We start from the raw sequence: 23,858 nt of genomic DNA, 5'->3' as shown, positions 1-23,858 counted from the left end.
CACCTCAAGCACAAGAAAAGCATAAAGGCAACTATAAGGGCCCCTACTGAAATACAGTGCCCCAGGTAGTTTATGATGAGAGCAATCTTGTAATGGAGCGCATACTTCCTCTGGAGGTAAAGAGATAACAGGATTAAATCAGCATCCATCTCCAAGCACTGGCATTCAGGAACAGTTTATCACTTCACAAAACAGCAATTACTTTTCTCAATTTTACAATGCCATCACAGCCCCAGGGCTGATGCCTCTGTGTAAGGCAGACGTATTGCCCAGGCACACAAGTACAGGCTTGGTGTCACTTCAGTTTGGGATTTGTCCACAATTTCTTAAAAATTTCTGAAAAAAATGTTATTTTGTCCCCACTTTTTTCCCTTTTTTTTTTTCCCCATTTCCTTGGGTTTTCTTATTTTAAACCTTTTGTCATTTTAGGCAACAAACCTACCAAAGACACATCTCCTCAGAGTTTCAAAATAAAACTTTCTTTTCTTAGGAAACAGCACGATCTTAATGAGCTAGCTTATGCCACTTTCCTACTCAAATGGCTTGGTTTTCACACAAAAATGTCAGTAAGAACAAACAATAAGCCCTTCTCATACAGGCAGATTTTCCTCTGAGGGATTTTTCTTGCAGGCTATGATCTTAATCCTTCAAACCCAGGGCAGAACCAACGCAGACTGAAAAAGCTGGAACCTGGTGGTGATTTACCAAAATATGAATATGGATCTAATATCGATATCCAACTGAGTCGGACAAAAGCTCTCTAACAGTTTAGAGTTAGAAAGTGAATGTTTTATTGGTGCCAGGCACTGCCTGGGATAGCTCCCTAAGACACAGGGCCCCGATACAAGCAAACACAATACCTTTTATTTCCAAATATTATGAATATCCAAAATACAAATGCACATTCATAACATTAACACCTCCCATTCTCTGCTTCGTATGGAAATGAGCTTAAATGTCATTAAGCATGTGTAGTGTGTGTCCTGAATGGAGTCGGTGGTCTTGAATTGGGTCAGTGGTCCCAAGAAAGATGAAGGAACTCATCTTCCTCATTTTGACCTTTTTGCCTCTCTGGACTTTAACAATCCTAATTACTTTAGTGACCTGTAAGTTTCCTCTTGCGTGACTTTTGAAGGGGTTCCCACCAAGGGAGGAAATTGGTAATTGGCCTTGTTCCCTACACCAACTTATCAATGTTTCTATTCCTCGTTCTAAGCACAGCTAAGCAAACATGCAAATGACAGATCATCAGTTATTTGGCAATCAGTTACTAACATCTTAAAACCCATTTCAGGTCCAGCTCTCCTAACTATTTTAATTACCTGTTACTGGGCCCAAGTTCTTTCCTATTCCAACTAATCTCAACACAGCTAGCCTATAACTAAAATCTTTATGTTTCTTCTAAATCTATGTTTCAGTGGTGTCCCTTCAATTCTGGGAGAGCCGGACAAACCAGAGATCCTGTTGTTTCTACCAGCAACCCAAATATGTGGTGAAATTTCCTGTATCAGTGTCTATTTCCTAGCATGTAGGGGAAGTTGTTGGTAGGTTCTGGATCCTGAAAACAAAGAAATAAGTACAAAAGTGCTCCCATCTAAATTGGTGAATTTAGGGATGTGACCAAAATTTGACCTTGCAGAAACACCTTTACTGGTGGGCTGCTGTTGGCTTTAGAGAGAAGAGAAGCATCTTCTCTCTTTGCCTGCCTAGGAAGAAGTAGAAAGACACTATTCAGATAAATACTGAAGATGGCTAAAAATGGACAGAGGTTTGCTACTGGAAGACTAAATCTCCCTGAAAAATATATTTATTCATTAGTTTTGTCATTTATTTCTTTTCAAGCTAAGCAGATCTTTCCCCAGTTTAGAAGAACGAGGCTTTTAAAGACCAACCACCTACATTTCCTCCCTTGTGATAAAACTATGAAAGTAAAATCGTATAAATGGCATCATTTTTTTTTTTTTAATTTTGGTTGAACTTATTTTATTTTTTTTTTCCTAACAATTTCCCTTAACATTTTACTCCAGTGAAAGGAATTTGTCAGTGAATGAATGTTTGGCTGCAACTACAACCAGCAGCTGTAGTTAATCTGTTCCATTGTTCTGTGAAGATAAGCATCTTCCAGCACTTTGCCAGAGAGCCAGGGAGCTCTCTTGGAATCGATTTTGTGACGAAACCTGCCTGTATCTTCAGCTCACGGAGTAATGTGCTATTTCTGGACAGAACTCAACCATGCAGAGTATTTTTAAGCCTATTATAAAATCCCCTAAAATAAACTTCCCCATCCATGGGCCCATTTTCTGAATCACTTGGAGGTGAAAAGAAAAAAAGCAACAAAACAAAGCTACGAAATGCAAATTCCACACTGTGTTTTATTTATCCTTCAGTCGAGGGCACACCTAAAGGGAAAGAAAACTCACTTGACCTGATGTGCCTACCTGTGCAATGCCGTGTTATTCAACAATGCCCTGGCAAACTGCAGGGCTCATTGACTCCTGCTTAATTCACAGAGACAGAGGATCACAGAACATCTCAAAGGATCCAAAAGGATCATTGAATCCAACCCACTGCTTCTCGAAGCACTGTCAAAACTCAAACCATCTGACTAAGAACTTTTCTCAGAATTGCTCATTTAGTGCTAGAAATCTCCTGGAAGATGGCAAACCTTGTGTTTTTCCAAGGTTCCTGCTCTTTAAGTCAGATCCTCCTTTGTCTCCTGACTGCTATTTTAACTTCGCTCAAGTTTTAAGAAGGTGTGGTTCAAAACATGAGAAGATTAATTGGAAAAATAAAATTCTTAAGCTCCTGTTTGATGCACTGATGCTGAAGAAAAAACAGGCACGACTTTCACATTGCCAGCTTCTGACACTAACAAGGTTTCCTGAAGGCAAATTCAAGTATCATAGAAACAAGAACTGCCTCAGTGCTTATGAAAAACTAAGCTGACAGGGTGGCAAGATCACTTTCCACCAGCCTACATGCAGTCTTCATCTCTGCTGGAATGGGAGGCAACACCTTCAGGGCTGAAAATCACGTGCCCAGAAAATCACGTGTTTGTTCCCCAAAGCTCAGCTCATGTGAAAAACTTGCACAGCTCTTTTCTGGCTCGCCCTCTTGGACACTGATGCAGTTAAAATGTCAACAACCTTCTCCTGTTTGTTACCCAATATCCTCCTGCTTTCAGGAAGATACTTCACATCACTAAAATAAAGATTTAAATTCTGTTCAGGCTTAGGAGGAGGGTTGCTAGATTAGAAAAGAGCTAGAAAAGGAGATCCCAGAATCCTGGAATGGTTTGGGTCGGAAGGCATCTTAACGATGATTCCTGCCATGGTCAGGAATGCCACCTACTAGACCAGGTTGCTCAGAGCCTCTGACCTGGTCCAACCTGGCCTGGAACACTTCCAGGGATGAGGAATTCAGGGATGGGGAATCGAGAGATGGTTTTACTCCCTGCCCACTGGAATCCGGTTCCATGACACACCTTATGCACCACAACCATGTCACACCAGGCAGTGCAGAGATGTTTCCCATGAGCTTCTACCAGGTAAACTGAGGAAGCACAGCACAATGTCTTTACCTGCACTTGCTTTGCAAATCTACAGGCAGGTTTCAGGCTAATGACAGAGTTATTCTGTCTAGAGACTTTTCCCCTTGCTTCAGCTGGAACATGACTGCTAACCTGTCCTAAACAATTCAGCTACTGGTTTGAATCAATAACCACCTAATAACAGCACTCTTAGACCAGCTGACAAGGATCTTGCTTCCTCTTAACAGGACTTACTGACAGGTCCTGCCAGTGTTTACAGCTCATGTCTCCCTGGGAGGCTCCACACGCCACTGCCAGTTCAGTCACTTCCCATTTCCTCCTGTTGCCAGGATGATCTCAGCACCAGCACAGCTTAAAGACACCTCTCTAAAGACTTTCAGAAGCAACCGGGAAGTGTCTTTGTCATCCCAGACACCTCTGAACTCACTCTGCTTTCCCATTCTGAGCCAGCTGGGAGCTGCTGTGGTTGATGTGACCATGCTCCTATAAAGGATACATTAGTCTGAGCCCAGCGTGGTGCTAACTCAGCTACTCAGCTTGAAGCCACCTCAAAACATCAGCAGAAGCACATTCACATCCAGCTGCCACAGACCACAAGACCAGAGTTCTTGATTTACAGCTCTTTTTGGAGGCTAAGATGTATCTTTTGCTGCCTGAGATGCTCACTTTTCTTCTCAGAAGAGCAGAGATTTGTGCCGGATGCAGCAAAGGCCCTTTCAACACAGGAGCTTGTAGGCTGAGGAGGACCTTTCCATTTGTCACACATTGTGCCACCAAACAGCCAGCTGGATCAAAACTATTTCTGTACCTTGTTCCTGTGCCTGGAGGAGGAGGCAATTATTTGTTCAGAGGGTGAGATTCAGTCTGACATGAGGACACCAACACCTGGATGTCCACCCAGCATCTGAAGCAAGGGTTAGAAGTAGTTGTGCACACACAGGTGCCTTGGGGACACTTTGTGATTCCCAGCTGGTCTTGCTGCTGCTGAATCAGAATTTTTAAGGTTGGAAAAGACCTCTAAGATCATCGAGTCCAACCATTCCCCCAGCTCCACCCTGTTCACCACTAAACTCTGTCCCCAGGTGCCATACCACAAGTTTTCTGAACACCTCCAGGGATGGTGACTCCACCACTGTCCTGGGCAGTCTGTTCCAATGTCTGACCACCATTTCAGTGAAGAAATTTTCACTAACATCCAACCTAAACTTCCTGTGGTGCAACTTAAAGCCATTTCCTTTGGTCCTGTCCCTGTTCCCTGAGAGCAGAGCCCGACCCCCGCCTCTGGCTGCCCCCTCCTGTCAGGGAGTTGTGCAGAGCCACAAGGTCCCCCCTGAGCCTGTTAATTCTCCAGGTTGAGCCCCTTTCCCAGCTCCCTCAGCTGCTCTTGCTGCTCCAGACCCTTCCCCAGCTCCATTCCCTCCACTGGACATGAAGGACTCACATATTCCCAAGGACTGTCACCTGCCAGATGCATGAAGACTCACTGGGACATTTTAAACTACACCCCACAACTACATTTAAGGAAGTAGATCTCAGTCAGAACTAGATCTAGCAGCAAATCAGTCCCAGAGCAGAGTTTTATCAGCTACTGCCACAGGTCTCAACCACAAGCAGAGCAATGATGCATTAATATAACCCAGGGAATGTGTGTTACTGAGCTGATGCCCCAAGACTGACCCACAGCTGAAAAAACCCTATAATTTCCATTGCTACATTCCCCAAACTCTGCCATAAAGCATGGGATTGATGTTGAAAAGTCCTGCTTCTATCCCCTGTTATCACTCACCACATTAAAAATCAAACCATGTGATTCTTTATCACTCTGCCTGTGAGTGGTCAAGCTTAAAAGCAGTGTTGGTTTTTTTGGATTAAAAATAAATCACAGGGCATTACCTCCTGGCTGATGTTTAGCATCTGCTAAACTCAATAAATAACAATAGACCACCTGTGTGCCTGAATCTCACCTTTACTCAAAATGGAGCAAATCTGTGGGTTTTTGTTCTTCTATTTTTTTTTTTGAGATCACAAAGTATTCATCGGTCACACTGAGCATTATGAGAGATTTCAAAAATATCCACAAATATTAATATTTGCAAAGCTTGTCACAAATCTTTAAAGATCTAATAAATGAGTTTTTAAGCCGCTGTAAGCGAGGGTGGGGGAACATCTGCACTTCCATCTGTCTAAGAAACGTGCTATTTAAGGAGTTTTAAGCTATCACCATAGCTGCAAAGTTTTTAAAAGCAAAAACAGAGTAAAGGGAATAATCCTGTCCCCTAGTCACAACACTTCTCCAGTCTCCTCAGATAAAACCCCTCTGTATTTGCTCGTGCAGAGACAGCAACTGCTGGGAGTCATGCAAACACATGAGTGTTATTAAAATGCAGCTGTGTTGTCCTGAGTGGGTGCAGCTCACTGCTGCCAGCTCAGGTTTCCTGTACCACCTAAACCACACCACAGACATCGAGTCTTTGCCCAGCTCTGCTCCCCATTCTCTAAATCAGCACTGGCTGCTCCACACCCCCTCTCTTGCTCATTTTTAAGAGATGGTTGGTTTGTCCCTCCAGCTTGTGCTGGCCCCAGCACTCCTGCAACGATGCACTGAGATGGTTTAGGGAACTGATTCATCCAAAAAAATGACCCTGAACAAGTTAGCTTTTCATTTTAAGTGGGAATGAATTGTAAGGAGGGGCTGCACTGGGGTAGTCCCAGCTTAGGTTGGCCTAAATTGCCATGGGAGCGTCTCCACCATGCTAGAACACCTTGAATGTCCCCCTGGGTGGCAGTCAGGTACTGGTACAACTTTTCTTAATTCCTAGAAGCCTCTAGCAAGAGGAGGGGGGACTAAATTAGCCAGGGGGTAAGAGCAGGTCCTCCTCAGCAGCTGGTGTGTCATTATTTGTTTTCTGATTCACGAGTGAAAACCCACACTGAGCAACCACGTGGATCTGAGAGGATGGATGCTGGACCACAGCCAAAGGACATCCCGGCTGTCTGGGGTGCAGCACCACTCCAGAGAGCTCCTGAGTGCTAAATGTGGGATCTTGTCTTCCTCCTCTCTGTCTGCACGTGGCATGGCACAACTACAAGGACAGAATGAGCTGAATGAACCCCAAAACAGACCAGTCTGAGCTGCTGGGCTCCACCTTGGCTCCTAGAGGGAAAAGCCACTCCTGGCAGAGACAGCACAAAGTCTTTGTGGGCTCGTGTCCCACCACAGCACTCAACACAGGAGGAAGAGTATGAAGGGCTTGAAGGCTTAAACTGTGCGAGGGTGAATGTCTATGATGTCTCTGAGACATCTGACAAGAAAAGGGCTTTGCGTAATTCCTCACAGCCCTTCTGAAGGAACTTAACCCCGTACACTAACTTAAATCTGTGAACTCCTCTATCATGCAAGACTGGTTCAATCTCTTAAAGACAGCTGGGACCTAAATCTGCTTTTTATGCATTTCTTCTGCTGCTGCCCCTTTACATATTTGCTTAAGGAGAAGTAACATTGAGATCTGTAAAGGTCAGTTGTTGATGACACTTTAGAATGGGCAGATATAGGGTGGAATCAGCTGGTTGAACTTAATTTTTAGTGCCAAAGAGGCTTTTGGTCTTATTATTACTAACATTTACTGTAGCAGCTGTAGGCTCTGAACAAAGCTAGGAAAAATCTGCATAAACACACACATCTCACAGAGTGAGATAAAGCATCCTTTTTTAAAAACCATGTGAGTAGGGGACATGGAGAGAGGATAAGTGACTTGCCTGAATTCACAGGGAGGTTTTGTTGTGGAGACAGAAATGGAATCTCTCTCGGAAGTCCCAAATTAGCACGTTAACCTTACATTTTGCTTTGCATTCCCTTATGCTGAGAAATGTCATTGAGAAGAACGAAGGGAAAAATACAGACCTTGTCATCCAGAATAGGCTCGCACTGAGAGTAGTTTATCTTGGAAGCCCATGTCCCATTGCCCAGGCATTCTCTGTAGGCATTTCCTGGTACAGACCAAAATAAAAGAGAGATGAACACTCTGTGCTGGACTTTAAAACAGCCTAGACATTTCACAGGTTCAAGAAAAGATTGACAGAACAGATTATTTACAAGGCAAATCAACTTATCCCACCTCTGTGAGGACTGGAGCAGCCCACTGAGAAGAGGAGAAAGAAATAACAAACACATCTACAAGCTGTGAGTGTTTAAAGGTATTTATTAATAGTTTTTTCATACAGAATATGAGTTCAGAAGACAGCAAAGGTATGAGAACACTGTAAGAGAAAGCTTAATGTTATTATAGTCTTTTAAAAAGCAGTTAAATGATGTATTCAAACCCAGAAAGGTTTAGATGTTCAGTGCTCCATGGAGGACAATGTTATGTGTAAGGTAAACTTACTGCTCTATTCTCTCCCATTTATCCGACTGTAAGCTAGATGAAAAATTCCTGGACATCCTCATTTTCCAGAATCTTCCTGTGCAATATTGTCACTGGTAAAACTTGGGTAAAAAACATGAAGGAACAAGAGAAGGACATCTCCCAGCCCTGGGGCAGGCAAGGTGGGGGGCACACAACAATCTCTCCAAAATTATCTCAGAAATGGGGACATCGAGGTCAGGATGTGTTCACCCATTGTCTGTGGAAAAGAAACCACTCCTGGTCTTTTCCCAAGGTGCCAGTTCTCACAGAGCATAAGTAAAATCACAAATGACTTTACTGAAGCAGAGATTTAATGTCCAAATTCAATGTCACCATGCAGGGCTCTGGGAACTACATGTGGCAATACTGGGGTGAAGAGGGAAGTTCAGTTTCTGGCAAGCAATATCTTCATCCCGAGGAATTACGAGAGAAAACTGCAGTTCTCCTGTACAAACCTTCCTCCACTCATCAAAAGCACATCCAATTCCAAGCAAGAGGTTTTTGGTTTTTTTCCATTCTTATTTTGAAATGTTTCTTAGAAACAAGATAATTAAAATAAAACAGGAAATCCAGAAGGATCCCCAAAGGACAAATACAGGCAACTTCCTGATGGACTCTTCATGATGTTGCTGTTGCCCTTTACCCAATTTCTTTTTGGGCCTTTGCCATGGTAATTTAGTCCAGGAAAATCAAATGGTCCTAAATGTGCTGCTGACACCAGCCTTGGAAAAAGGTAAAGAGGCTTTTGAAAAGGTGCTTTTTCTTACAGAGAAGGGAAGTCAACAAATAACAGTTCCTGTAGATGCTCCAGATGACACCGTATCCACCCACATCACCGAATGTCATTTTGCTGTTGTCTGCTTGCACTTTTCTGCTGCTTCTTTTTGGAGTGATGAGGCCAAACAAAACAAAACAATCTGAGTGGGGTTTAGGTGGTAGGATCCGATCTACATCCCTAAAAGCCCTTGCATTTGTCCTCTCCTTTGGCCAGTGCTGAAGCTCTCTGTGCAAACTCCTAACTCCAGATGAATTGATGCTTAGTCGGATGTTGAGTCCCACGTCCAGAATAGTGCTCATATGAAACCCTTATTTTATTCATTCAAACCCTTGTTTTACTCATTCTGACTCTTCATTTTCCCTGGTTGTATCCCTCCAGCTCAGCTGGAGCAAGCACAAACACAATCAGCACTGGGAACGTACAACCCACATCAGTGCAGCTCTTCGAGCTGTCACAGCAGATCTACCACATGGTGAGTGTATGAACAGGAGGGGGTAAAATCAAACTCGGAATTTCTCTACTCCAGGATCTCCTCCAGTAGCAGTCACTTCTCAGAAACAACAGCAGCAAGCAGATCTGGCTTCTGGGAATATCTCATTCCAAACTCCAGCTGTCATTACTAATTTATACCCTACAACAAAGGTCTCTCCTCTTTCTCTCCCTCCCTTTCTCCTTCCTTTCCTTCCTTTCCTTCCTTCCCTTCCTTCCCTTCCTTCCCTTCCATCCCTTCCTTCCCTTCCTTCCCTCTCTGTCTCTCTATCTTTTAATGACATAATGCAGCTCTTTTACTCAGTGCTTTAAAGGCAAAACATCTCATTTACTGAGTGAGGTAATACTGCAGGGTAAGAACCTCACTGCAGGCACCTGGAGGAAGCAGCTCCTGTTCATGCACTGTGTGCAGAAAGACCCTGGATGAAGTTCAGTTTTTCTTAATGACTGTCACCAAAAAATAAGAAAAAAATGGAAGAATCATAATGGAGAACTCCATTTTAGCAACAAACAATGAATGCCCAGGAAGAAAAGAACACTTACATGATCTTTCTAGGGCAACAAGAGCTAATTATTAAAAGAAAGAAATGCAGCTATTAGCACTATTTTTTTTTAGTTGAAAAACAATTGTGTAAAATTTCATTTTCCTAGACAAACGACACACTGAAGAACTCAGCATACTTTTCTTATAATTTCCCCTTCCTTCCTGACTTTATTCTAAAGAAGAAATACACAAAACAGAGATTTGGTGGTTACAACATGTGGTTATTTGTGCTCTGTGTGCATTTGCACTCATATAACACAACTGGACAAAGAGATTTAATGGTCATGCAAATGAATAACGACCAGTAGGTGACTCAGGATGGCACAGGCAGCACTCAGCCTTTATGCACAGAGCTCTTGACACATCATCCAATATCCATTTCTGGGCCTCAGTCTGTGGTCTCTTCTTCCTCTCTGAAAAGGTTGATTTCCTTTTGTTGTAGATTTGTGGCTCTTGGTTTTTTTCTGCCTAATCATCAGTCCAGGAGACAGGCAGGGAGGTAAAAGGGAACTGCCTGAACACAAAGGAATATCCAGGAGTGCTCAGGGTTTCTATCTTTCAGAAAACGTATTTCAACCCCTCCAGGCTACAAATGCCTATTTCCCCTAAGGGCTGACTCAGGGGTGCTGATCAGAGTCATATTCCACCAAAAAGGACAGCAGGTAGAGCCCAGAGGCACCACAACAGCAGCAGCACCAACATTTGCAGCTCTCATGGACTCCAAGGTGATGTAAAAGGGGTCTCCACCCCTGAAAAAAACTTCATTCCACATCACAAATAACTAGGTAAAAGATCTGAGCATGACTACAGCAAAGCCTTGGCAGGAATACAACTGGGATACCCAATTCTCCCTGATTCCAGCTTTTGGGAAAGTCCAGCTCAGTCTATTATTTTATAAATCTTCACAGAACAGATCCAGATAAACAATGAAACACCTACAGGAATGTCTCACTTTTATGTATTTATACCCACATGCCCACACATGCACACTACAAAGAGCCTGAACTTTTCCTGGTGGAGTAGAACCATTTAAGAGCAAGTGAGAAATTCCTGGGTGGAGAGCAAAAGTTCCATGAATGGAGAAGAAAATCAATGTTGCATTTATCCAAAAAAACAGAGTGTGATAATCACAACTCTGTCTGTTTTCAGGGCAAACAGGATTTTTAAGTAACTCCAGCATATTTGTTGTTTCAATAAAAAGAATCTGATCAACCTAGATTCGAGCCCATACATCAATAATAATGAAAAATGATTTTCATTTGACATGGAAGGACATGAGAGAAACTCACCAACTTTATTTATTCATTTTGTAGGACTCCTCACACTCTGGTGTTTGATAAACGGGGGAGACATACAAATTCTGTTTCCAGTTTTCCCATAACCCTCTTCAGCATCCCTGCCACTCAGCACCAGTATTACCAGACTACCTCTGGGAAAACATGCGCGGGATGTGAGCAGTTTTTCATAAATAAACCCAAGGACCTTTATCCCAGACACAACTGTGGCTTTTAGTCATCTAAACACATGCAAAATGAATTCCACCCCAATTCATTATACTTCATTAACTACACTGCCAGAGACTCTTCTAAAGAGCCCTCAGTGAGTGTCTGAACAGAAAACGGAGCAGCAACATCCAACATTTGCCATCCCAACCGCAATTCTGCTCCTTAGAATCCACTGACACATTTTTACTGTGAGGGTGACAGAACACTGGAACAGGTTGCCCAGGGAGGTTGTAGAGTCTCCCTCTCAGGAGATACTTAAAAACTTTTAAAGACATGCTCCTGGGCTGCAGGTGGCCCTGCAGGGATGTTGGACCAGACCTCAGCCATCCCGTGTGTCAGAGACTGAAATATTGTAATTTATGACTTCAATATTTTCTTGAAGGACTTTTAGAACTGTATTACAAAAGCTGCAGAGAAAACGAACCCTGAATGGGGCCCTGACTGAGGCCTTACACCGCTCGATGATGAAGATAAGATAAAGTAACCACTCAGGGCTGGGGACATTCACAAAGCACAGGCTTAACTCCTCCAAGGTGGAGACCACATCCCCAGGCCTATCAGCTGCCAGGCTCGAACAGACCCTGGAACCAAAGGGCGGGGGGAGGAGAGGCTCTGGGTATCTTGGAAAGCCTCTGGTCAGAGGGGCAGTGACCGCCCACCCTCCACTGTGCAGAGGAGCCCAGCTGAGGGATCCTCACCAGGAGAGGGAAGCTTATCCACAGCAGGAGGGGGTGACATGGCCCATCAAAGGGGCCCCCCTCAAAGGGGTCCCCAGACCCTGCACCAGAGCACCAGAGGTGATGCAGCAGACCCTCAGTGTTGCAAGGGACAGTGTCAAGCCAGCCCCTGCAAAGGAGGCACGTGGGCGTTCCCACCTGGCCCACACCATATATTAATCCACGGGATTCTGTACTCTTTGGCGTGTGGCAGCGTGTGGTGGCGTGTGGCAGCACAGCCACAGCGGTGATGGGGGACCCTCACCACGAGCAGACCAGATGGGGAGCAACGAGACATCGTTGGGTCATCGGATGGGTGATGTGCTTCCACCTAACCCCTGTCACCTCTCCCTGTTCCCCCACTCCCCCACACACTTCTTTTTTCCATTTCTTTCTCTCTTTCTTTTCTCTTCCCTTCTCTTTGCCTCTTTTACTATTAAATAAAATACATCCATTTTTTGGCATCAACATCTAACCTTGTTTGGTTTTAATCTCGTTTCTGGGAATATTTTGAACCTTCTAAGTTCTTTCCGTTTATGCACAGAGACTTAGCTTTCTTTGCTTTTCTGGGTTTAAACCGGATCGTAACACCATGGTTCTGTGATTAACAACATAAAATTATCTTCTGAAACAGCTTTAAAACACAGCTCAGGTACAATGTTTGACATCAGTTTAAGAGGTAAAACCTTGTCCTTAATTTCATTCCTAACTGCAGATGATGCTGCATTTCTGAATGGGATCTGTGAAGGGGAAATGTTTGATGAGTGGTATTTTTGCGTTTTTCTTTCTTTATTGACCCTGTTGAAGAAAACAAAGCCCTTCAGGTAGTGCTAACTCAATCTGTATGGATTGGCCTGGTGGCAGGCTTGTGTTTACTCACTGAAAGTCCACTAAAAGCACAACACAAACAGGAGACAGGAGCACTAGGTAAAGGTAAGTGGATGTCATTCTCAGCAGGAAGTTCACCACATCCTCCCAGTCCTTAGTGAGTGAAAGACAATTCAGACACTGCACGCAGGCACTGCTATAATGGATCTTGTCCCTGGCAACTGGAACTAAGCTGGTTTTGAATGAGATTTTAGTTGTCTTGCCATGTGTCATGTAGATGATTTTTGACAAGGTTTACATTTCCAGTTATCATTAAAATGGAAATCTGACTTCTCTGGCTATTTATGACTTTCATCTCCTGGATTCCACGGACACAGAGTGGCCATGGAATCTTGAGACAAGTTCATCAGCTACTGGAGTGAAGGGAAAAAACAGAAAAATGAGTAAATAAATAAAACAGCCTGCTAAATCCTGAGCTGAGGGTGTGTGACTGCGTTGACAGCTTGCTGATCCATGTCAGCTGTCAGCTGGGTTGAAATGAAGGGTCCATCAATCAGAACACCAGAACCCCACTGAACACACTCCCTAGAACACACAGGGCTTTGGGAAGTGGAGTTAGCAGCAACTGTGGCAGTCTCAAGAGACCCACAGATGCAATGAACACCTTGCAAGAGCACAGTGGGTCATGTCATCCACCCCCTACCCACAGGACTTCTTCAGTCCACATTAAAAAGTGGAAACCCCTAGAATTTTCAGTAATTACTCTGTAAAACTATTACAGACAGTATGTTAAATCTCTCCACTGGGATTCTTTTTTGTTGATATCCTGTATCTATATTTTTTCCTCACTTTTTAAGACAACTATTGAACTATTTTTGCCCCTGTACTGCCCTCTGACCAAGCTGAGCAATTTGGCTTCCTTTTCAAGGTAGGTTAGTTCTGAATATATGCCACAGGTGGAGTTCAACCTTGTAATTTTAGAATATCAACTTGTAGCCAGTCTTGTCCACATCTCACCAATCCCCCCCTACTCTGGATTCAGGGCACAGCAAAGCAGCCAGTCCATGGTGCCCCCAATATGAAGATGTTTATCCCAAATTTTCCAATGGAAAGCAAGCTCAAACAAGTGAGGTTTCACCTTAGATATACATTAAAATAGTTTCTGTGATATGCTGGCCTGCAAAATCAGAAGAGACAGTGGAGAAAACCCATTTTGTCACAGTGCCACGATTAAAGCTGGATGACATCTTCTGAGCTGAATAAATGGATTTTGAAACACACAGTTCTGGGGCAGCAAAAATCACTTGCTAGGTTTGGTAAATGGAAACTGGACCCAGGTTTTACTCCCCCAAAGAAAAAACTTAGATAAATTCAAAGAAAACAGGAGTAAAACAACCCAAAATATCCCAGTGTTGAATGTTGTAGCCCAGGAGTTGCTCACAACATGGAGCTCAACTCAGGTCTTTCCAATGTTGGATTTCATGAGGAATTCATGAAATCATGAAATCCAGCTTAAAAGATTCCTTTTTTTTCAGGGGATTCTAAATGCTGGGACATTGCAAGATTCTCCCAGCATCTCCTCCAAATAATTTTTATTCATTTAAAGTTCAAAATAAGGCATTTTGTTTGGTATTAAGCAAAAAATTTTTCTCTTGGGTACTTATCCACAATGATCCCCAATAAATCCAACGGGAACTGCGTGATACAAATTCCTCAGATTGGCTGCCCAGATTTCATAGGAGTCAGATCAAATGAGACAGAAAAAACCCTGTGTTGCATAAGGGACACATCACTTCATGTATAGACTATTCTTAGCCCCTTTTCAAAGTCTCAGAAAAACAGTGAGCCTCTAAAAATAGGGGCTGAATCATGGGGCTATAAATTATTTATTCATGTGCCACCCTCCCTCTTTGGTGCTTTTTATTTTTTTCTGATTGTTGCAGTGACAAGCTCGAGCCAGGTAGGATTCACAAAGCATCAGGACAGCTGCTTACTATTTCTAGAAATCATAAGTGACAGTGGCATAATTGTGACATCCAGGAGACTGGGAAAAAACAAAAAGAATCTGTCTCCACATATTTTATTTGTGAATGAGGGATGTTCTGACAAAAATAAGGAGAGGCAAGAACAGTTACCCAACCAAGGCTTATTGCTTTGTACATCAGCCAACATCAACCTGAAAGCCGAGCGTTGTGCCGAGAGGTTTTCTCCAGATGTCACAGCTGGGGGTTTTTTTACATTTGTACAGAAATATAATGCACTTATAGGAGAGTCTTGGAAGGCAGATAAATCAAACTTTAGGCAAGAAATGTTCCCCTTGAAAAATATTTTAAACTCGGCTCTGTCTGGCTCAGCTCGATGTGTCTTCAGGCTTTCAAGCACATTAGAAACTTTGATGAGTTTTCTATTGTTTTCCTTTGCCAAGAAATCCTAAAAACGTTTACGAGAAGCTCGAGCAGCCTAATTATGCTCACTTGCTGCATCGATTTCCCAGCTGCTAAAGAGCTCACGTGTTTCACCCAGGTCATAGAACAGGTCAAAAGCAAAGGCAGGAACAGAACCTTTCAGGAGTTTAGAAGTGCTCCAGGCTCCTTCAGAGTTCAGAAAAACATTTCTCTGGGTTTCTAGCCCAAGGCACTCTCCGTTGGACCTACAAAGATTAAGGGTACCTGAGGTTCTCAGTTCTGTTTGTACAGAGGATCACAGAATATTCTGGGTTGGAAAGGACTTTAAAATCATCCAGCTCACCCCCTGCCATGGGCAGGGGCACCTTCCACTAGACCAGGTTGCTCCAAGCCCCAACCAACCCAGCCTTGAACTCCTTGCCCCAGGCTGGGGCTCCTGGCAGCAAGCAGTGCCATTAGAAAAATCCTATAGACTGAATTGTGCAGAACTGTCAGAAAAATGGCTCTTTTCAACGTCCTTCAATACCTGCTTCTATAAAACTTTTCACAAAAGAAAACACACATTCTGTTTGACTTTCTGATTCCTGGAAAGTTAATCCCACATGGCTCACCACAGGAAACACAACTTCTTGCAATATTTTTCACTCCTTTCATTCCTCCAGGGTTAACAAAACATAAATTCCATAAAATATAACTCTTTTATAGTAATATTCTGTTTCTTCACAGCTTAATTTTGAATTGTTTCAGGATTGAGGCATGGGCAGTGGTATGCAATTCCCAAACTTGCCCTTTCCCAAGATAATCACTCCTCAGAAGGATGACTGGGGAATCATCCTGGAAGCTGCCTTCTTCATCCCAAATTGCTTACAGCTCCTGTGATAAGCTTCCTATTGTAACTCAAAAATAATAATTATTCAATTATATATTATCTCTATATAATATTAATTTCCTTAGGAAATTATTTCACGGCTTGTGATTGAGGAAACTCCTGTTCTGAAATCTCAGGGCTGGGCTGTTACAGAAACAGCTGAGGGAACACCCAGAAGACAGGGAGAGAAATCCCAGTGAAGAGGCTCAGCAGCACTAGATAAATGCTTGGCTAATCCTGCCTGCAGCCTCCCAGGGCTTTGTGCAGTCTGCAGGTAAATCCCTGAGACATCCCCAGCTGTGACCACACACAGAACCCAAAGGTTTCCAGCTCAGACCTCCACGTGTCTTCAAGAAGAAAGAGGGAGATTACAAAGCTCTATTCCTCAGGTTATCATCTTTTCCCTTCACCTGGTTTTCAGCACAAGGCAAAAAAATAAACTGATTTTTAAAAGCCCAACAAAATATAAAAAACAAACCAAACCCCCAACCCAAACCTCTTCACTTCCAGCTGAACAGAAAACAGAAAGTACATGACTCCCCAAAAACCTGTTGCAAAATAAAAGCCCTGCATTCATGCTGGGCTTATTTCCACACCCAGTTACTCAAATTAATCTTTCCTGAAAAGCCAGGTATCACACATGATGCCATGAAAATTTTTTGCCTTTTCTTTTATACCCGTTACACCTTTTTTACAACTTCTGTATTCTTAGTGCTTTTTCCCTACATTCTTGGACTTGTTTGTCAAGCTGAGACTCAACATTTTAGAAGCTTCGTAGCTGGGGATCAGTGTGCCCCAGAGCCCAAGGTCCTCTCCAGAACACATCCTGTAAACTAAGATAGAACCATCCAGGAGAAGGCTCCCTGGGGATTGGGGGCTCACTTGAGCCTCTCATTGGGGAATTTTTCATAGATATGCTAATTAGTAAAACCTATAATGTTATACCAAATTTTTTGGGGGGTGCATTTTTGCGGGGTGCATTTCACCTGGACGTGTGCACCTAAGGATCCTTAAAATAAATACCAAGGTAAAATCCCTTTTCCCCTTCTAACCGTGTTTGACTCTTGATTTTAAGACCAGGAGAAGGCATCACACACACAAAAAGATACACAGACATCACTTGTACTTCAGCAAGTCACAGAAACTTGGACTGCTGGAAACTCAAAGAGCACCCAGAAGAGTCTTTCTTCATACTGCTCCTATTCTTATACTCCTCTCTAGTTCAAGATTAAGCCATTTAAATCCTGATGTCCTGATGCAGATGTTCATGAGTGAGTGAAGACTCAATGTCCATGCTGACAGAGAGACATCCAGCACTATTTGAGGTCACCTGCAGTGTCCACGGTATCTACTTAATCCAGGCCATCAAACCATACTAAATTCCTAAATTTAAGCTGATTAGTTGATGTCAAGATCACAGCCAGCACAGTCTAGACAGATTCACCTGATCCATGGCCATTTACTTTATGGAGCTGAGTTGTTCTTCCACAGACCCCACATTGATAATAGGAGGGATTTAATCACTACGGCAAATAGAAGCATCTTCACACATAAATTTAGGTGCTTGGGCCAAACAAAACACTGGCCTGGGTGGGCCTGTAATTTGGTGTGGAACAAACACTTTATGTTTATTTTAAAGACTTCCCTCACTTGATTCTGGGTGATGCAATTGTTTTAAGGAACAGGCCATCATCCAACTCGTGTTTGCATTGATCATGCACAAGTTACTAGGGAAGATTCCCCAGGCCAGAACACTTCCACCCACATGGAAGGGAACTTCCACCTACACAGCCACCTAAAAAACACACGAGGGAGAAAGGTAGAACCAAAGAAAATGCTTTTTCTGCTGGTTAGTCCAACAGGTCATTAATTCTCCCTTTGTTGTGCAGTGGCAGTGAATTGCTGCAGAGCACCAGGAGGAGGAAAGGCATCACCCAGGGCTGCAGCACAATTTGTTTCTGAGCCTGACTGACCAGGAGAGCACAGAGCCACGAAACTCCCTCCCTAACCCCCTTCTGGAAGGCTGGAAGGGCACAGGCTGGTAATGATGTTTGATCTTTATGGTAATTGCTTCTTAGTTGAAATTCAGAATTCAATTAGTCACCTGGCATAATTACTGAATACACAGAGACAGCAATGATAATGAGAGGTGTAACTGTACTTTATTACCTGTAGTAAAGCACTGTGGAATTGAGAAGCACTAAGATCTGATTAACAACGAGGGAGAGGGAGAGGAAAGGAGCTGGAGGCTGGAGTTGCAGGACAGATGACTTGAGAAGACAATTTTGCTCTTGAAAGAAATGAGTGTGTGCAGCCTCCCTCTACTCTAGTTTTTGCCTCAGCAAAGTGGTCTTCTCACAGAGCCTCTGCTGCCTGGAATTTATTCAGGAATCTATGAGTTGCAGTCACAAAAGCAAAGCACAGCAGCTGTAGGAATGGTTCACGATGGAGCACAGAGTCAATGTTCACTGGGAATAATCCTGACCTGCTCCCAGAACTCTGCAAAAATAATGGGAAAGGTGGCTGAGAAAAGGAGGGATGAGAGCAGACTCCCAAATGCACCCAAAATGGGATGTTTGCCTGGTAGGGTCCAAACACTTTTTGACAAGGAATTCAGATGAAACCTCTGCTCCAGCAGCAGAGGCTGTGAGAGGAAAGCACCACACGGGAGAGACAGAAAATAAAAGCAACCCAGGAAGGTGAGAGAAAACACCACACACAACACAGGGAAGGAGTTGGGCTAACAGGCCAGGAGGATCTGCAAAACCTGATTATTATTCCTGAGTCAGCACTGGGGGTTTGCCTGCACCACAGGAATGCCCATCAGGAACCACAACAGTTGCTTGGCCTGACAGGGATTCTCTTTGTTAGTTGGTTTTTGGGGTTTTTTTTTCCCCATTTCAAACCGTTGTCCAGATCATACATCCAGCACTTTGTAAGAATCCTCGTCTTTTAGAAAATCACAGCCCTCCAGGATGATTCAGACAGATCCTGTCACACTTGCACGTCTTGGGACGTCTGGACAAAAACACAACATACGCTGCTGTCAGTTCGTGCTGTGTGTGGTTGCCAGGAAGCACCGTGTCTTCCCCAAGCCTAAATATTCATCAGGAGAAGGCAGGGAAGAAACAGACTGTCTGCAAGACAAAAAAAGCCTGCAAACATGAGACGGGTGACCATTTGCCAAAGCAGCCCCTGCCAGCTTTCATAGCTAAGCCTAATAAAAGGAACATAAAAAAATTCCAGATGTTTCTTGGCAGATATGAGCCCGTTTTGCTGAACCACATTTCCCCTTCTAATAATGTAAGTTTAAAAAGGGGATGAGAATGGGCAAGCCCTCCCAATTTCTGTGAAGTGAACTTGAGGTGTCTGAGTAGAGCCCCTTCCCTAATCACACAATTTTACAGGATGAGCAAAATATTCAGCAACATCAAGAGGCTGAATTTTGACTGTGGAGATTGCAGATGTGGAGGTTATAAATAGCTCCTTTAGGCCATCACAGATTAGGTTTGTTTGAGATGAGAAAGTAAAGTTCCTGCAGATACAGGGAAACACAACAATAATTCTAAGTCTCAAAAGCCTATTACAGACACTAACAGTGCTACATTTTCTGTGGGTTGTCCCTCCACATAAATTCCTTCTCCCACTGGGTGAAGAATAAGGTTTAAAAACAGCTATTGCCAGGAGAAAAGCTACACCCAGCTCAGATCTTCTTTCTTACACAGCCACAATGAGGAACAGGAAACTTTCATTAAAGCAATTACCATAGAGTACTGGGCTTTTGAGCTCCAATTCTGCCTCCCTCTCAGTTTTTCTCTTCCCATCCTTGAAAATAGTGCCAAAAAGTTTATTGAATTAATCACCCAGCACAGCAGTGCTACAGGGAACTCAGTGTCCAGAGATGTTTTTACCTGATAAGAAGGGCAGCAGGCAATAGCTGGGTTTGTAGATAAGCAATTGCTAGGCTGATGATGCACCTCCTTGCTAAAGCCTGGATTTAAAAGTTCACCAACTGCTTAAACCACCCAGGGCTCCCCTTCCCATGCTTTATATTGCTGCTTCCACTGCTGCATTTCTACCCTTTCCCAAAATATAGCATGGACTATGAATCATGTACCAGTCCTTCCCTCTAGGACAGGACGTATTGAAACTTTAAGTGAGATCAGAAACCTGAGAGAAATAATATCTCATACAATGTTTGCTAGTGCTGGACAGGCACCAGGAAATTGGGTTTGCAAGTGATATCAAAAAGGAAGTGAAGAAGTACAAGATTAATTTTGAGAGGGAACTGTGAAGCACCATATTGTTCTGTAAGGGTTGTTTTCATGTTCACAGCACCTTATCCATCAGAAAAGGCAGATCAGAGATATGCCTTTGGCTCGCTGACAGCAAGATGGGACTGTGCACTGCTCCTGGGTCTCTGTTCTAGCCCAGCTTCCCAAGACATCTCCCAGCCCGCACACAAGTGATCCTCCACAAGAGATTCCTCCATGCACAAGGAGCCGAGTGATCACTTGTTGGCCAGAAAGACCTTGAATAATCTTCTGCAAAAGGCAGCTGGAAAAGAGGAAAAGAGGCTGTTCCCCTGCCATAACCTGATTAATACACTGCATCTCTCATGTGGAAAGCCTGCTGTTATGTGGGAAGGTGCTTTCTTATCACCTGGTAATTATTGTCTCTTTGGGGGTTTGAAATGGCATGGGAGGGAGAAAGGGGATTTTAAAATCTCTTCTAATTTTATAGCGCATAAAACGCTGTCAGCACATGCTGTGACAGTCTAAGAAAAGCATTCCACCAGCTTCATTTCTTGGCTAAACTCCCTGATGAATGTTAAGATCTGGAGCTTATTTCAAGCAGGAATGATAAGTGGGCCATCTCTGAACCATCCCGTGTGGTTTTGGGTTCTCTGTAGCCTGGCAAACGTGGTGTGGCAGCTCCAACATCATCACACACATCTTTTAAAGACCCACATATCTGTGATGTCAGCGCTGTCTGTACCACTCGAAGAGCTCTGGGAACTGCAGTCAACAGGGGTATTCGCTCTCCATGCAGTTCCATGATGATAAGGATGTGGATGGAAAGAATACATCATCTCATGCTGGCACCGAACTCTGCACACCTTGCACAGCTTTACATTCAGGGCATTTATCTTAGGCTTTGTCATATAAATCTCCTCACAATCCAAAAAAGGACAGAACAGCCCCCCCAACATTCTGGACCCCTCTCAGAGCACTAAAAACGACACTTGTCACTGTTTCCACTCAGCTCAGTGTTTTCCTCAACATTCTTTCCCCATATTTCAATTTTTCCCTTCTTTTTCTAAAGCTGATATGAAGATCTTCTCTTCAAATCCAGAAGTGAAGTTTCCAAACCCCAAATTTGCTGGCTTCATCAGCCACAGGTTTATGTACCACCTTGCTGGGACATAAACACTGGCTCCAGGGATTTGGAAGCAGCACAATAAATTTGATCTGGGCTGAAATTAAACAACAAAAGAGGGGAGCAAGGCAGTTTTCTTATGCCAACACCATCCCTAAAGAAAAGCTGCATCCAGCAAGGACATTAGGAAAGAACTGGAGGTGGAGGAAACGTTCCAGGTGTTCCAAAGAGGATAAAAGAGTTGGTGATGCTTCAGCACGTGTCAGATTTAGTTTAATACAGGTAACTGCACAAAGGGCTGTAAGGGAGGATGCCTCAGAAAGCTCCTGTCCTTCAGAGCTGAATTTCCTTGCTCTTTAAATACCCACTGATTTCTTGTCATGCTGACATGGAAGATGGGCACTAAGACTGGTTGTTTACAGTGACAATGCAAGAGGAGTTTCAGAAACTAGATGGGAAAAAAGGTCTCTTGAAAAAGATTTACCATCTCCTTTCAACAAAGACAGCAATTAGATCAGGTCAAATATATTTGAAAGTGCTCATTCACCTCAGAGAAGTGTTCAGTGCTCATCATTCACTTCCACTTAGCTGAGACTCTCCCATTTAGACACTTTGTTAACAGATTTTCTCAGATCTTCTCCTTATGAAAAGAAAAACTACTGAAAACTCATACATCACATCTCTTAAACCCAGGCAGATTTATCCTCAGTGCCATTTCCTTTTCAACTACAAAACGAGCTCCCCAAGAGCAAGTTGAGTGAGCAATATTTAAGCACTAGGTAGTCAAGTGAGGACTGCTTAATTGAAGTTCTCCTTGGTACCAAACCATAAAACCTTAAATCCCAAGTTAGCCATGAACGACTGTGGTGTAGAATTAAAAAAAAGAAAAAAAACCAACCCCAACAAACAACAACAACAAAGATGCTTGAATGGGCAGATAAACTGCTTTGGGTTTCACAGAATCCAAAGTGCATGAAAAAGTGTCTTAAATTTGTAACATTTTTCAAATTTAACGCAGCTTTAGACTTCCTCTGCCAAGTAATAATGAGCTACTGACTTGTATATCAAACGTGGGAAAGGGGGTATGATGATACTAGAGTTGTTTTCTTTAATAGGTGAATTAAAAGGTAACTTCACTGTTTTTGTAAAGGTAGGGGGAAACGAGCATTCAGGATTGCATTTGAAAAGCAGTGAATTATGTTTTACGACAATAAAACTGTCCCGTGCACATCATGAATGGGGTAAAGAAAAGCTACACAATGTTTTTGAAAACTATGCTGATGCCTATTCCTGGTCTTAAAATCAAGAGTCATGCACAATTAGAAGGGGAAAAGGAATTTTACCTTGGTATTTATTTTAAGGATCCTTAGGTGCACACGTCCAGGTCAAATGAATTGAGATGCACCCCGCAAAAATGCACCCCCCAAAACATCTGGTATAACATTATAGGTTTTACTAATTAACATATCTATCAAAGATTCCCCAATGAGAGGCTCAAGTGAGCCCCCCTCCCCAAGGAACCTTCCCCTGGATGGTTCTATCTCAGTTTACAGAATGTGTTCTGGACCCCAGAACCTTGGGGTCTGGGGCACACTGATCCCTGGCTACAAAGCTTCTAAAATGTTGAGTCTCTCAGCTTGACAAACAAGTCCAAGAAAGTCGGCAAAAAGCACTAGGAATACAGAAGTTGTAAAAAGGGGTATAAAAGAAAAGGCAAAAAATCTTCATGGCATCAATGCTAGCTTGACAGTTTAGACCTACTTTTAATTTAATGTGAACACGAAAAAGGTCTGCAGTGCAACATAAAACCTCTGCACAAATGAGCATCCAAATCCTGAAGCCTCTTCTCTAAGAAAAATAAGCAATTACTTAACAGTTCCACTGGAAATGCTCATTTTGGATCAGTGCCTCAAGGGACTAAGTAAGTGCTGTTCTATCATGCTCTAACACTGTTCCTGATTTACTCTATGAGTTTTATTTGAAAACAGTGCAATAGTCTGTGTCCAACTGCTCTGTCACCTCCCCTTCCCAGAGCAATGCCAAATGGCAAAGACCTTCTGGGATACCTGTGGTTCTTCCTTCAGGAATGCATTTGCCCCTCCTGAAGGAATGTAATTCCAGAGGTAGGTTAGACCTTATCTCTGGACAAGACATGGGGAGAGGAATAAAAAAAAAAGCAAAAAAAAAGCACTTTTTAGAAGGTAATAAAATGTGATACACAGCTCCATAGTGCTACATTCTAATTATCTGTTCACAAAATACACCTAAAGAATTCTGTAAGGTTCCTCTTTTGCTTGGATTGCAGTGGTGCCACTCCAAGCCCATCCAAGCAGCCCATCCATCTTCAAGGTGAGATAAAAGGCTTTCCTCACTTGTTGTCAGCCACAGAAACA

General features: G+C 43.1%; 1 protein-coding gene across 1 annotated transcript in view; it reads right to left on the bottom strand.

Moving 5' to 3' along the window:
* The window catches only part of CRHR2 (corticotropin releasing hormone receptor 2), a 139,308-nt gene that overhangs the window by 55,634 nt on the left and 59,816 nt on the right, over window positions 1–23,858 (bottom strand). The window contains 2 exon segments of the mRNA XM_039549202.1: window positions 4–110; window positions 7,452–7,537. Of these exon segments, the coding sequence (XP_039405136.1) occupies window positions 4–110; window positions 7,452–7,537 (193 nt within the window).

The sequence above is a fragment of the Corvus cornix genome, chromosome 2 (assembly GCF_000738735.6).
Source record: "Corvus cornix cornix isolate S_Up_H32 chromosome 2, ASM73873v5, whole genome shotgun sequence".
In the NCBI taxonomy this organism is placed as follows: domain Eukaryota; kingdom Metazoa; phylum Chordata; class Aves; order Passeriformes; family Corvidae; genus Corvus; species Corvus cornix.
Note: the sequence above shows the minus strand (reverse complement) of the source record. Positions and strands in the feature narration are given on the sequence as shown.